The following is a 16,222-nucleotide window of genomic DNA, read 5'->3' as shown; positions in this document are numbered from 1 at the left end:
ATACAAAGATTAGTTTTTGTAGACCGAAAACAAATATGAATGAGTGCTTATAAAAGAATCATTCGACTGTTCTTAAAGAAGCACTACTATAACTGGAAAATATATTCTTTCTAAAGACTGATTCTAAGGCAGCTTCTGTTGGAAAACGACAGGTTTACGTTTTATAAGTCGCATCTTCTTGTTCATCTAATGTATTCAAAAGATATGAGCTATGACAGGTTTACAATTTGGAGACACGACTATTTGCTCATGTGTCAGATTTAGGAGACATGAAGGGTTTACCTTCATTCGGAGACATGCTTTCTCATTCATGTAAGAAACTTAAGAGGCTTGAATCATATCGGTGTACAATTTGCGAGTCATGTCTTTTTGTACAATACAAAGACACGGCTTTTTGTTCATGTACCAGACTTTGGAGCCATGAAGGGTTTACAATTCGGAGACACTTATAAAAAACTTAAGAGGCATGAATCATATCAGGTGTACAATTTGGGAGTCACTCCTTTTTGTTTACATGGCAGATTCAAAAGGCATGAATCATGAAATGTTAATAATTCATCAGTGATGACTGATTGCTCATATGATAATATCTAACAGATTCAGGAAGTATGATATACGACGAGTTTCCAGTTTGAGGGTCACAACTAATTTTTCATGAGACGTATTCAAGAGACATGAGCAGTGACAGGTTTACAACGTACAAGTCAAGACTTCTTGTTCATATGAAAAATTTAGGAATCACGATTTGCAACCAAATTATTAATAATTTAAAACTAAATATGCTACATATCAGCTCATCACGTTTGAAATTTATCTTTAATGAACAATCTGTATGCGTGTGTGAAATGTTTTGAAGTTAATGAATAGATTTATACAAGATTAAACTAATTATAAGGTTTACAATGAAATATCTATGTGTTGAAATATGCTGTTGAATAAAAATGTTTATTAAGAGACAAATACTTATGTTTTCGAATTATTGGAAATTCAGCTGAGTTAAAAATTACTTGAAAAGATTACTCTTCAAACCTTTTTCAAAATGTTACATCAATTGCTTCATTGGAATTAAGTAAGTACGAAATATCTATGAAATATCGGGTTGTAAGTTTGTTCGAATGTTTGTTTTATATCCTGTTCAACTGTCAACAAAATGTTGACGACATCTGGTGTAATATTACACAACTATGAGAATTTGACGAACGCCAATTTATCATATGAGAGTGACGTCCGATACTTGGGCTAGTTATTTATTGCCATCATTCTCCAACAGGAGCCACCATTTTTTAACCTGCACCCCTCTTCTCCTGGCCAAGTCCACAGTTCACACCAATGAGTCACAGCTTTGTAACGTCAAAGTACGTTGGTCTAGCTGTAGACTTTTTCCCCACAACCTGCACCTCTCTTCCCCTGACCAGGTCCAAAGTTCATACTAATGAGCCACAGCTTTGTAAAGTCACAGTATGTCTACAGACTTTCTCTCTCCATTTGTTTACACGATGAAGCTGGCACACGGAAAGAAATGAAAGCCGTTGTTGTTATTAAGTACAAAGCTATACAGACGGCTATTTGTGCTCTGCCCATCGCGGGTATCGAAACCCGATTCTTAACATTACAAGCCCTCAGACAATACCACTGAGCCTTCGGAAGATATGAAAGCCGTACTGGACAACATAAAGATCAATATTGTGTTTGGATTTAGTTACACTATTGTTGTAGTTACAGTTGATAAAACCTTATGAATAATAGATTGAATATTTTTTTAAGAAAATGATTGATACAGAGAGAAAACAGTTTCTTGTTTTTCCAAATCTGTTAGAACAACATTTCTAAATTATTCGTACTGTTAGATAACTGTCTCACGCACTTGACAATATTTTAAAAGAGTCACATGTCTTCATCCCGGAAAAGATAGGTTATCCAGTACACCAGGTTGAAAAGAGCGAACATGAGAGGAAACAGGATTCTCGACATGACATCAATCCGCTTGGAGCGGGATGGGAATTTGTTGAGCCAGGCCTTGCAAGGGTTGATGCTCTTAGGAGGTTGCATGTGAATTTCACACTGATGAACCTTATCAGAATGCAAGTCACCACGATGATGGACGAGAGGTTTCTGAAAAAAAAGAATCGCTCTTTTAGATATCGAAACAAAGAATTAAAGACAATACGTTCTCGAGAGATGTAAATCCATTGAGTTACATTTATTTATCTAACGGACAGAGATATTGAATAACTAAGTACCTGTAGTACATAATAGAAAAAATGAAGTAATGCAGCTAGTTTTATAGAAATGTGTTCGAAAATTTTAGATGTTTTTACTTAAGACAAATACAATAACTGATTTCATAAAACACAATATGAGTAACAGTTACACGTAATAATGATAATTCGTATTTATAAAAATAAGTATTTGAAAATTAAAATAGATATAAACGAAACAAATAACACAACAAGGGTCCTGTAGGTCCATCAAGTCTATCCTATTTTAATGGACAACAAGGATCCTGTAGGTCCATCAACTCTATCCTATTTTAATGGACAACAAGGATCCTGTAGGTCCATCAAGTCTATCCTATTTTAATGGACAACAAGGATCCTGTAGGTCCATCAAGTCTATCCTATCCATTTTAGGAACAAATAAACTCAAATCCAGCCTTGATCATTTAAATATATATCAAGGTTTCCCTTAAACTCCATGAAACAAAGTGCACTCGCCACATCTGAAGGCAAGCTATTCCATAAGACAACCACCGTGTTAGAGAAGTAAAACTGTCTGTAAGCAAAGGATGACTCCTACCCTGCCACATTTATATTTGTGCCCTCTTGTATTTCCATTTTCACCTTTAAATGCTAAAAAAAAGATGATGCATCAATACTGTCAATTCCCTTTATAATCTTGAACATCTCAATCAGATTCCCTCTAACTTTTCTTTTTCCAAAACAAAATCGTTTCAAGTGTCTTTGTATGATTTATAACCTTACCATCCCAGGTATTATCCTAGCATAGTTCTCCTTTGAACCATTTCCAACAATTCAAGGTCCTTCCTAAGGTACGGGGTCCAAGACTGAACATAATATTCTAAATGAAGCCCAATCAGTGATTTATACATTAAATGATAGACCAGTATTCAATATTTCTGCAAATACAATAACCCAACATCCTATTTTTCCTACCACTTGCAACAACACACTGCTTAGCTGAAACTGATGAATGAAAACACCAAGAACCTTTACTTCCACAACACTGTTAAGGTGATTTCCATCAAAATTATACTTACAGTTAAAATTATGATTTCCCACACGCATTATCTTGCATTTATTATAATCAAATACGATCCGCCAATTATTCGCCCAAGTAAGCAAATGATCTAAATTCAGTTTGGCTGAACTTCATTTATAACAATCCTCTGCATTCTTCTCTCCAAATCTTTTAATAAGCTTTTTATGTAGCCCTTTGTCAGATGCTTTCAGAAAATATGGATATACGAAATCCACACCTTTCCACTTATCAGCAAGTAATAATTTTTAAAATTAATGTAAAAAAATTAGTAAGGAAAACATTTCCCCTATTGACACCATGTTGATCACCCAACAAAATTTTAATCTGTGTTAAATGACTTTGCAAAGCATCTTTTATCAGAGTTTAACAGCTTCTCCCATCACTGATGTAAGACTAACAGGCCTATAGTTACCTTCATAAATTGTATCACTTCTCTGTTCAATAGAAGTAATATAAACCAACTTTGAATCCTCTAGCACTTGCTCAGTATTCAAATACTTACAAAAATAATGGCAAGTGGATCATATATATATAATTCTTAACCTCATCCAAACTCTTTGGAAAAATTCTGTTTGGCCCAGGAGCATTGTAATTCTACAAGCTCTCCATATTTGGCTTAACAAACGCAGAATTAATGTTTGTGATTAAAGACGAGATTTAAACCAGGAAAGAAAAAGTTGTATCATCATTTAATTAGTCAGTCGAGTAAACTTATTAATCCGATATATCAGGCGAGATAGGAACACTATAAAAAATATCTATAATCTTCATTTATAGGTATTTTTGGTGTATGTACAACCTCTTAAGTTCAAGTTCATAATAAACAAAATAAATAAACACAATAAAATGCAAGTATCTCAAACGAACAACCCAGCATAACCATGGGCACAAAATTAGACAAGACTAATGATGAAAAAATAATTGTAATTGTCGAAAAGGAGCCTGAATGCGACATCTAAACGACAGATGTCACTTTTCCAAGAAAAAAATCTATATTTGTGTATACAAGTGTTAGCTACAAATATTTTAGATGCCAGTAATTGGTTGTTATTTTTAGCGTCATAAGTTTGCAGACTTACCGCTGAACCACTGAGGCGGCCTTGTCATTAAAAATGGTAATATATTAAATTATGTTGATAACAGAAAATATTTTATTAAAATAGACATAAGAAATAATGTTCGCAGTAAATAATTTACATTATTTCATTAGTTGGAAGAAAATGAAGCAAATACCATAGTTACAGCAAAAACAAAACTCAGATTTTAAGTTTCTATATATATATCAATATTGGAATAGCGGCCATTAAGTGTTTTTGGTTTTCTATGTACACAAACAGTAAGTCTCAAATGACGTTACAGTTGTTGATTAGATGGCTGTGTGAAATTGGTGATCAGCTCACTTTACATACTGAAATGACGTTACAGTTGTTGATTAGATGGCTGTGTGAAATTTGTGATCATCTCACTTTATATACTGAAATGACGTTACAGTTGTTGATTAGATGGCTGTGTGAAATTTGTGATCAGCTCACTTTATATACTGAAATAACGTTACAGTTGTTGATTAGATGGCTGTGTGAAATTGGTGATCAGCTCACTTTACATACTCAAATGATGTTACAGTTGTTGATTAGATGGCTGTGTGAAATTTGTGATCATCTCACTTTATATACTGAAATGACGTTACAGTTGTTGAGTAGATGGCTGTGTGAAATTGGTGATCAGCTCACTTTATATACTCAAATGATGTTACAGTTGCTGATTAGATGGCTGTGTGAAATTTGTGATCATCTCACTTTATATACTCAAATGATGTTACAGTTGCTGATTAGATGGCTGTGTGAAATTTGTGATCAGAAATTAAAATAGTTATGACGTAGAGCTCGTACATTTCCTGTTTTATTTACTATTGTAGCATTCTGTATAATATTTTAAATGTAATTGAAACAAAAAAGTATTAGACAAATAATTTTTCTTTTCCTCATTATAGAAGGTGGTCAAGTACACTTCGAACATGAAGATTACACTACACTCATGCCCCTGTGTGTGTATTTAACTGTAGTTTGACTTAAAATCATAAATAAAAACTTCTTAGGATGACGCTGTAACGTTGAAACATGTAGAGTCGCCAACTTATTGAAGGCCATAGATAGGCCTAAATAAAATGTTTTTAATTGTGTACCAGTTTAACGTTGGATATTATTTATGATTTTAACTTTATACCCAAGTGCCAAAATACTATAATTGTAGTTTGACTATCATGTGATGATTATTGTCCTCTCAGGAAACACAGCTGTGCCTATGCTGATATTTTCTTAAGAAATGGGAACTTTTCATCTTATACTTCTTTTGCCTCACACTTTAGTGTTTTTCTCTCTGTAAAATCAAACATGTATCTTCCGAATCATCGTATTTAATTATTACAAAACAATTATTTGAAATTTGTTTGATTTACATTTGTTTACAGTATTAAACTATCCACTACAAGATGAATGATTTGGTTGACCAAATATTTTTAACGTTTCTATTTTGTGAAATTACTGAAAAATTTGTTTAGTACTTTTATGAGAACTTAATATAATAAATTTATGTAAATATAAAAAATGACCTCAGTACCACATCTCCTACCATGGCGAAGGTGGTAGCCCCATCCTCCATATGGTCATTATCCAAGCTAGAATGCTCAATGTCCCATTTACGTTGTTGCTTTGCTACCTGTTTTTGCATGTGTGAACGCGAGGCGTAGTTGACCAAGGCAAACTCCAATAGTGCACCGAACACGAATGTTAAACATACGCCAGTCCAAACGTCGATAGCTTTGGTGTAGGACACAGGTGGAAGAGAAGCATTGATACCAGAAGTTTGAGTTGCCATGGTTAGGAGCGTAGTTACTCCAAGTGAAACACGCGCAGGAATTGCATTCTGATCCAGCCAGAAGGAGACCCAGGAAACAATAACCAACATGCAGCAAGGAATGTAGATCTGAATTAGGTAATAACTGAATTCTCTCTTGAAGATTAGATCCACTCGGATGCAGCTGTACTCACCTAAGATACGTGAATAAAACATACAGAAGTTGCGTAAGAAAAAGAAGACAACAGAAGCATTTAGGGCTGGTTATTGTACATAAGTTAATATTAAATATTACAGTCAAGGGAAAAGTGAACAAACAACACAACGATGTATTTTTTTTTTCAAATTGTATATTTTGGAGTCTCATCGAACAATCATAATATTTGTATTTAACCAATGAGACTTAATCAGCAAACACTTATCTTTTTAACTTTATCAGAAGACATGCATATTAGTATACTGTGACGGAGCTGCTTAAGTACCTATATATCACGCCACCATATTAGTATACTGTGACGGAGGTGATATATAGGTACTTAAGCAGTGAACGTTTCGAGTTTTGCAGCCATTTCAATGTTACTGCTTTAATACTGCGAGTTACAACTCTAATGAGCGAGAAGGTTTGCAGTAAAATGCGTAAAGCTGACGCCAGACGAATCTGATTGTTTATCCACTTCACTCCATCTTTCAATTCAGTTAAGTCAGTTCCCCCCACAACAATTTGTGACACTAGATAGCCAGACAGACGGAGAACTCCGTTATATATGTAGAATATGTGTTTCAAAAGTTAATCATTAGCAAATTTAAGGAATATTTTCCCACCCAGAATCACCAAAGATAAAATTCGCAACATAATTCACTACGGAATTTCAACCAAACGTTGGTAAGGAAAACGTGTATTAAGAGTCCCAGACTATTTGGCCAATCAAGATATATGAACATTTTAAATAACTATTTTTTTGAAAAAGAAATTATTAAGGTTTTGCAAAAATTCACTTTTGCAAAGAGCATTAGTTAGTTACCAATGTTAAATAAATAATCACTCCTTTTTTGTAGCCACGGCATAGTGGCTCATAAAACGGCTCTGAGTTGTTTTTTTTTTTTTTTTTGAAGCACAAACTTTTAGCTCCTAGCTCTGTCATCTCTTGACAGATTTGAGATCTAATTACAGTTTTTGGATTCAGGAGGTCAAACTCTTTCCTTTGCAAATTCAGTCTTCATTATTGTTATTGGATTTTGCGACATAAACCAGTAAAAATGTAGGATGTTTGATATTATTTCTATAAGCATGTCCCAGTGGTTAGCGTGCCGGATTATACACCTGAGGTTCCGTTACCTTTTACCGTTATAAAAGTAACGGTTAAATCACACATATTAGAGCAACCCAAGTGTTAGTAGAGGTTAGTGTTGACAAATTACCTTCCCTCTAGTCTTAGGGACGATTAGTACATATAATCCTCGAGTAATTTTGCGCAAAATTAAACAAACAACTATTTGTATAAGTTTGAATTAATACATTCTGATATACGTTTCTATTCTCTGTAACACATTTTAAGCCGCGGCACAGCGGCTAATAGAATGGCTCTGAGTTTTTGTTTTTTAGCTTATAGCTCCGATATCTCTTGACCAATTTGAAGTCTAATTACAATTTTGGACCCAGGTGATTAAACCCTTTTGATTGATGTATTTGACCATGCCCAAGGTCTCATAGATTAATTTACTCTAATCCTGCCTAAAATAATTTCAATTTGAGGGTGGGCTAGTAGAGATCCTAATGAGTAATAAAATCGAATCGGGTATACCCTCGCCCCACGCTTGCTATCGCTAGTGCACAAAAATATTTAATGTACAAAGCTAAGTTTGTGTCTGTTTGTTTGCACGTTTCAGTCTTCATAATAGTAGGCCTATAAAGATATGGAATCAGCGTACTCAGATTTAATGTCTCTGACGTCACATTCTTAGTGTCAATGAAACCTTTGTAATCTATTTTTTTCCACAGAAGGTATGGGGTTGGATCACCGGGTGTGTGACCCCTATCTAATTTCGGAAAACTACCAAATCAGCACAAGTTGACACAGTAATACAGAATGGCATGTGGAAGGTCATAAGGGAGTGGGAAAAAGAAAAGTCTCATAGATTAGCTTACTCTAATCCTGCGGCTGTTGAGGATTCCCTCTTGTTTAAACAAGCAAATAAATTGCACGTGGCCCGTATCATGTTCTATGTAGTTGCACTTGAGTTTCAACGTACTCAGACAAACAAGATTTTAGGGATCATTTCTTACACAAAATACAGCGGCTTAAAAACATGACAAAGTATCCTAATATATACTTAACGATTCCGTCCCTCTCTGGAGTTAGTTAAACATGTTAAAACAAAGGCACGTGTCAATTTAAGAAGAAAAACTACTCAAGAAACAAGGTAACAAAACAAGAAGTGCTCTAATTAAGTAAATGTCTGAGAGTCTCATGAACTTACGCAAGTTAATTTTCTGGAATATCCTTAGCACGAAATATTTTTGAAATTAAATGGAAAAGTAATAGTGGAAGTGAAGTGGCAGTATTAAGAATGTTGGATGGAAAAGTGAACAAACGTTTAAAGTTTTACAACCCTTGAAGAAAGACCGAGAAACATTTTCAAAACCTGAGCTGCAGGTTTTTGAGATACATAGAGTTAATAAGTTTGAGAAGCAATTAATGTGTTGTTATCTTATCTTAACTTTGAAAATAAACTGTAATAAACTAGCAAATTAATATCTACGTACTGTTTTTGTAAACGTCCCCTGATGGGTTAGCGGTACGTTTATTACAACGATAAAATTCGAGGTTCGATTCTCAGCGGTGGAGAGAGCTCAGATAGCTCATTATGTAACTTTGCGGTAAAAAACAACAAACAAATCCTTATAAACCTACTGTCATCTCATAAAACAGTAGTCAGTAAAAAATGGTAAATATATTACTGTAGATTTTGAATGAGTAATATTATGTTTATTATGCATCGGTGATACTGAAATGTAATGCAATCCTATAACATAAGTAACCAATGAAACAATCTGTGAAAGAAACTGTGAAATAAATAATACATTTGACTGTAATCAAACAGATGTTTACTGTCTGTTGCCTAAGTTAACGATATGTAAAGTTGAAGTACTCGGTTTCTTTGAATCAACAGTATATGTTTCGGGTAACTTTACTACTTAGCGAAAAATGTATAAATAGTTGAAAAACTTGAATTGCTCAGACAGGCATGAAGATCTACAGTTAAAGTATTTAAGCAAGAGAGATACAGATAGAGGTTTTTACGAAACGCAAAACTATATAACCCAAAGTTTTCTTCAAAGAAAAATCAATGTAGCATGATACAGAAGTAATTATAAAGTTCTTAGCAAAGCAAGCGGTTTTTGTTGAGTCAGCAGTAACTGGGTAGCTGATCAAGCAGAGGTAAAGCAATCAAAATAGAATCTCTCTAAGAACTTTGTCCTTTTGTATACCAGCATCTGTTTCTTCTTTTAGCATATTGCCAGAACAAAATTGCTAATATGCGTTTAGACGATTTTATTATTATATCAAATATTTAACCAAATTATCAGACTATATTTCGAACATTTCTCAGTACTTTGCATTTTTTTTTATATTCAGATTTTCTATGTACACATTTCTACCTTTTGAAAATACTGAGTTTTCATATAATATGGTAATTTTGTCAAATGAAAAGTGTAGGATAAACTTACAGACCTGTAGCGTTATTATGAAGCTCGCGGCTACGTTTCATTGAATTTGCTCTGTATCATTCTTGAAAAACAAGTCTAGTGAAATATAAACAATACTTGATGAGGTAGATATAACGTTACTCCATGGTGAGTCGAAAATAAAAAGTACGATCAAAAGATCGTTTTGAACGAAACATCGAACATTCATGTCGTTTTGAACGAAACATCGAACATTCATGTCGTTTTGAAATACAGTGTTTGACAAATTCCTGCATTTGTAAACTAAAAGTTCAATTCAATCTCCATTGAATAAGGCAACATAGTAGATGTTTCAAAGTCGTTTTCAATATGTAAAATGTTTTCTTAGAGCAAGATTTGCATGGCACACATTTACCTGATGTTTATCTACATGCCATCGTGTATATTCTTATATAATCTGTTCAACAAAGACGTTTGTTTTTTCACCCCAAAGTTACACAATATGCTATCGGTGCAATTTCCACCATCGGGAATCGAGCCCCAGATTTTAATTTTATGGAAGAACCTTTTGATAACTGGAACAGTTAGAGAAAATTTGTTATTCCCGAGCATTCTGTTACTTAATTCATTTACATGCTAACAGTAATAGATAATTCTTAATATACAGTTTTTTGTATATGGACAGTCCTCCACTTGAGAAGGTAATAACATAAAATCATTAAATGTTTATAACTTAGTTTACGTAAATACTACTATAACTCGTGTTATTGCTTGTTTTTCTACATGACTTGGAATTCGCATTATTATAACTTCATATTTACGTAAAGCTATATATATTATTAGTTTGTAGGCTTAATTTCTAGATTAGAGGTTAATGTTTATGTCTAATTCCAGTGCTCGGTTTTACAATTTGTTGCTTTATAGGTTTTGTGTTTTTTTTTTGCATTTATAGGAAATGGTGTTATTACCTAACTAATAAATGTTTCTTTCAAATAATTATCTAAAGAAAATTTCTCGTACTTACCTGTATTTGTTTTACTAGTACAGTATTCTGTGTTGAACTTCTCCAAAGTAAAACGTGGAAGATGGAGGTTTTTAGTTATTTGTACTGGATCGCCAACTTTCCACATAAATACCAAGTCGTCTGTTGTATAGCCATCTGGTGATAACAGTTAGAAAAAAATTGTTAAAGGCCTTCAAAACTAATACTTTCATTGAAGTATTTCAATTATATTTCCACAAAATAAACGGTTTATTGATTTACTGTGGAGTTATAATCATTAGGCGAAATTTATAACCATATCTGACAGTAGAGTAGTATCTACTGATGGTTTGTTGTTTGTTTGTTTGTAGTAAAGCACAAAGCTACACAATTGACTATTTGTGCTGTGCTCACCAATCGAAACCCGGTTTCTAGAGTTATAAATCTGCAAACTTATAATTGTGCTACTGGGGAGCATCTACTAATAGATACTCATTGTACAAGACATATTGATAGACAATAGGAGATGGTTGAGCTTTCATTTACTAACAGGTGTTTAAAAAAGAAAACTCCGAGAACTATATCTGATTCGAAATGAACAATACTAATTTTAAATATCCTCTTGAGGCACAGAAAACGTCTTAATAAAGGCTAATCGACAGATCAGACATATAGCACTTGGCAGCTTCATCTGTTGGTTCAAAATAAAGATGACATCGTAACCAGCTGTTTTTGTTAATGGGGGGAGGGGGGAGGTTACATTTCAAAAGCGTTCCATGCTGTATAGCAGCTAAGTTGTTTCATTTCTTGAGTTACAAATAATTGGATTTAATTCAAGTGGCATCTTTAATAACTTTTTTAAAGTAATGAGATCGCTGAGTTTCAAGGATGAAGCCATAGCACTTTACCTTTATGAATAATATTTGTTAACGCAATGAATTACGTACAACCTTGCGTGGCAGAACACAAAGCTTTTTCTCGAGTTTCATTGTGAAGATCACTCTTCGCCGAATTTATGTACACATATTGTTAGATTATTCTGTACTTACCTGTATGCAGTGGTGAGGACTAATTTCGAACAGGTTTTCACAAATATTGTTAGATTATTCTGTACTTACCTGTATGCAGTAGTGAGGACTAATTTCGAACTGCTAGAACAGGTTTTTCACAAATATTGTTAGATTATTCTGTACTTACCTGTATGCAGTAGTGAGGACTAATTTCGAACTGCTAGAACAGGTTTTCAACAGGATTATTCTAGCAGATCGAAACCTGATTTATAAAAAATGATCAAATAGAAGATTGAAGACCCATTCTTCCACCGAAACGTTTGGCCAGATAACTCTAACAGTTTGTTTTGTTTAAGACTGCCAGCTAAAGAGCTAAGTTACTATAAGACTGACAATAATTTTAACCAAATAATTCTTTACTGGATTTATATGGGTTTCTAATAAGAAGGGTGTATGATATGTATAATAATGATTTCAACTACACGTGGCCAGGTGTGAACTAATGGTTAACATGTAAGACTGTGGATATGAAGATCCCAGGCTTGTGTCCCGTTCCCCCTCCCAAAAAAGAAAAACACTCTGGGGTTGTGGGTGCATTACTCGATTAGAGTAACCCAAGATTTGGCGGTGAGCGCTGTCGACTAGCCACCTTTCCTCTATAGTATATCAGTTCAAAGTTAGGAACGGCTAGCACAGATAGCGCATTGCATAGCTTTGTGTTTTAAAGGGGCCTCCCCCCCCCCCAAATCGAATTGTGTTCTTTGTTTATATTCTTTCACGAATGTCTTTATTTTACGCCTTTACTGAGAAAATGTTTTAATCGATTCTATGTTTTAAATGAGTTTGGGAACAATCAAACTGTAGACAATAACTGTACAATATCTATAGTTTAGAAATTTTATGTTTTGAATAAGTTTAATTATTTTGATTAAATTTGAAATATTTCATCATTTTATAAAACCTCCCCAGTGGCTCGGTGATACATCTGCAGGCTTTATAACGCTAAAATTTGGGTTTCTATAATTTCGATAATTTGGTTTTCTGATGGTCAGAGCACAGAAACACCATTGTATAGCTTATCGGCTTAAAAACAACCAGACCAAAAACATTCTATAAAAGATTTTTATCCTTTTGGTGAAAAATTTAATTAAGCTCTATATTCGTAGATTCGCAAGCTTTTTAAAATACTAAAATTAAACATTTAGCCTAATCTATTATTTGATTCACCACTTGTCCCTGAGCTATACCGGTTTCGGGCGCTTCAACTCCTCTTCAATAACTCTGGACGAGAGCAAATCGAAAGAACAAGACTAAGCTTCATACAGTTGTAGAACGATACCAGACTGTTTGCCTTTCAATGCTATATTTTTTACTAGTCTCAACCAAACTTTGCATACAACCTTAGCCCCACCCCTTTAGGGAGCAACATAGGAATGGTGATCGGATATTATCCTATATGTCATCCCCCAGGGTTCCCTTTGTGCTTCTCGTACTATTATATTGATGTCTATAAAGTATCAAAGACGTCCTTAGGGCATCCCGGTGAGTGTCATTGGAGAGTCAGTATTCACTCCGACCTCCGTGTCACTCCTCGGGGGCCATTGATTGTCTGTGTGTTTGCCTTTAACGCCTATAGTTTTAGATTAAATAAACTTGTCACACATCCTTAGGTCTTCTATAAGTGTGTCATAAGGAGACTGCCGTTCAGATCTGACCTCCCTGTCACTTTGTAGAGGGCACATGCCTTTCAATGTTTCCACCTATCATGGCTCCAATTTTTGACAGATCTCAACCAAACTTGACATGCTCTCTTATACCCCCCTCATTTCTACAGACACACCGGATCTCGGCGCTCGGATCTCATCCTCTTATGTCACATTACCATTGGATCTGAATCTATTTGAATACTTTTGAGAGGTTCTTTATGAACATACTCACAGACTCGTGGGAAAATGGCATTACACATTTACACACTCATGTTGAAGTGAGTGTTGAGGTGGGCAGACATATTAACTGATATTCAAATATTATGTTCCAAAATAATATCAATAAATAAATTATACCCATTTGTTAGGGATCAAATTCTAGAACATGCATCTGCCTTGTATCGCTTATCTGATTCAGTTCCATGTGGCGTATACACTTTACTAAATCCTTTAGAAAAACAAATGAAACTCAACGTCATTCGCAAGTGAAACGTTGGACGACCAGTAATACTGACTGTCACAAAACTACAGAAAATAAAATCATTGGGACAAGCCAATTGTGTGTAATGTTGAACGATACACTTCTTAGGATCGTCCTAGTTCATGGTACCACACTACCATTGAATCTGAATCTGTTGGAACACTTTTGAGAGGTTATTCATGAACATACTCTATTTTCCCGTATTAATATTTTGCTTTTTTTTACAAAATTTCGAATGTATAGAGGGTTGGCTCTCAAATTAGGCCCCCTTATGTCATTCCCCAGTAATCCTCATGTCTTTCCTGTGCGTTGAATGGGGACATCATCTAATCAGTGACTAAAGCTAAATGATGATAACAAATTAAAACTGTGATTTAAAAGAGTATATTGGAGAGGAACACATTTACAGTATTGTTTTTAGGAAAAATTTATTGTACGATTTATTTAAAACAGTACTATACGATTTATTTATGTGATAAATGCAAGTTATATGAAAATTAAAGGCACCATCCTCTGTCTATATTTATTTAAGATTTTTTTTCGTTAATGAGTGATTCGTCGGTATCTGTAAGATCTCGAGTTTTAGAAAGGATTCTTATATTAAAGGGAGAGTAACTGTTAATTTTGGTAGACTAGAGTACTTTTGTTCAAACTGGTATAATGCGCTGATGTATTCCGAGAAACATGTAAAGAAAGGCCCCTTCTGTTTCTCTAATATATCTAACCTATATAAGAGCCCAGCGTGTGTCACGTCACATCAAGCTTGCTTTCTCGAAATAGGGGGAGTCATAAAAACCAAAATGTATTTATCCAGATAGAATAGTTTGATTACTGTCTGCCCATTACGATTTTAGTGACGGGAGTGCAAGGTGGCCGTGAGGGGTGGTGGTTCCGTGAAACCTTATAAGTGTAGTGAGTGTTGGTATAATAAGCCTAAAGTAAAGACGTAGTGTGGGATCACCTAGCCTAGAACCAAGTGCATAAAATTCCTCATAAAAGTAAAAAATATCAATTCAATTTTAAGCTTAAATAGTTTATTAAGCTACTTTCTGTTATATAACCAATGTTTTTAATAAAAATAAATCTTTTTAACCAACGGAGACTCTAAATTAAGAAATGAACAAATATTTTTCCAGTTTTGTTGTCTATACATTTCATTTTATACTTTCAGTACATAGATTAACAACAATATTATGTTATACATTTGTTGCTTAGCAATATGACATAAAAGCCACTGGCTTTTCTATATATTAGAAGTTGATTTTTACTAATAATTATTCTATGAATACGCCACAAATTCATTTCATGAATGATCTTAATTTTGATTGGCTCACAAAGGAACTTACCGACGTTTGACTGCCTCGACTGCACTTTTCTGCCTCTTTTTTGATCAAGCTTGATTTCGCAAAATTTACATATTTCAGTTAGGTATGGAATGTGAGGTTAGGGTATACTATGAGATGGGGGTGGTAGCACTTTCCTCGCCATATTTGACGGGCTATATGCTAATATATATTACATTACATTTAAGTATTGAAACAGCGGTTTTTAATTGAATTCCATCATTAACTCTTGTATAGATAGTGTTCTTGTCATGTGCAAAGTTGGTTTGAAACACCTGTATACTGAACATTCTTCTCTCAGATTTGTGTTATTCTCACTGGTTACTTGGATTGTTGTGTGTTAACTCCTACCGTCATGAATGAAATGGGTAATATAGTTATGGAGTTCGTAATTTGCTGAAACACTTGTTTTGCTTCTGTTATTTGCATGTGTATACTATAGGTTGTAGGTGTTTTGTTCTGGGTACCTGTTTATAAGGGAAGGGTTTTGAGGTTATCAAGAGATCCTGTGAAGAAGTTTCGTGAAGAACAGTTTCAGTGTATTCTTTCTTTCCCTCACTTATAATACGACCTTTTTCTAACGTGGTCAGCATGATGTGATTTATAGTGAAGGAGGATAAGTTTCTTACGTGGTTTTGTGTACATGGAACTATCTATTTGTGGATAGTTGATTGTTGAGGAAACATCTAAGAAAGATAAACCTTTCTCTATGTGTACATATTCCAAAGCAAATGTTATTTAAAAAAGGAAAGTGTTCAAGAGGGAGTAAAAACTTGTGTAGATTTTCGATTTCAAAAGTATCATCGATACATCTACACGATACCATTAGTGTAAGGCTTGTTGTGTCTATCTACGTGTTACACGATACCATTAGTGTAAG

General features: G+C 34.2%; 1 protein-coding gene across 3 annotated transcripts in view; it reads right to left on the bottom strand.

The window, feature by feature from the left end:
- Positions 1 to 997: 997 nt before the first annotated feature.
- The window catches only part of LOC106476939 (glutamate-gated chloride channel-like), a 166,805-nt gene continuing 151,580 nt past the window's right edge, over positions 998 to 16,222 (bottom strand). For 2 of the 3 annotated variants that reach the window (XM_022381415.1, XM_022381417.1), the window contains 3 exons: positions 10,845 to 10,979; positions 5,896 to 6,326; positions 998 to 2,112 (listed from right to left, as the gene is read on the bottom strand). In XM_022381415.1, coding sequence (XP_022237123.1) covers positions 1,885 to 2,112; positions 5,896 to 6,326; positions 10,845 to 10,979 — 794 coding nt within the window. In that variant the 3' untranslated portion in view covers positions 998 to 1,884. The remainder of the gene's footprint in view (positions 2,113 to 5,895; positions 6,327 to 10,844; positions 10,980 to 16,222) is intronic. The other variant, XM_022381416.1, reaches the window with a different exon arrangement.

This window comes from Limulus polyphemus, unplaced genomic scaffold, assembly GCF_000517525.1.
Source record: "Limulus polyphemus unplaced genomic scaffold, Limulus_polyphemus-2.1.2 Scaffold161, whole genome shotgun sequence".
Lineage (NCBI taxonomy): Eukaryota > Metazoa > Arthropoda > Merostomata > Xiphosura > Limulidae > Limulus > Limulus polyphemus.
This window is presented reverse-complemented; position numbering and strand designations above follow the sequence as displayed.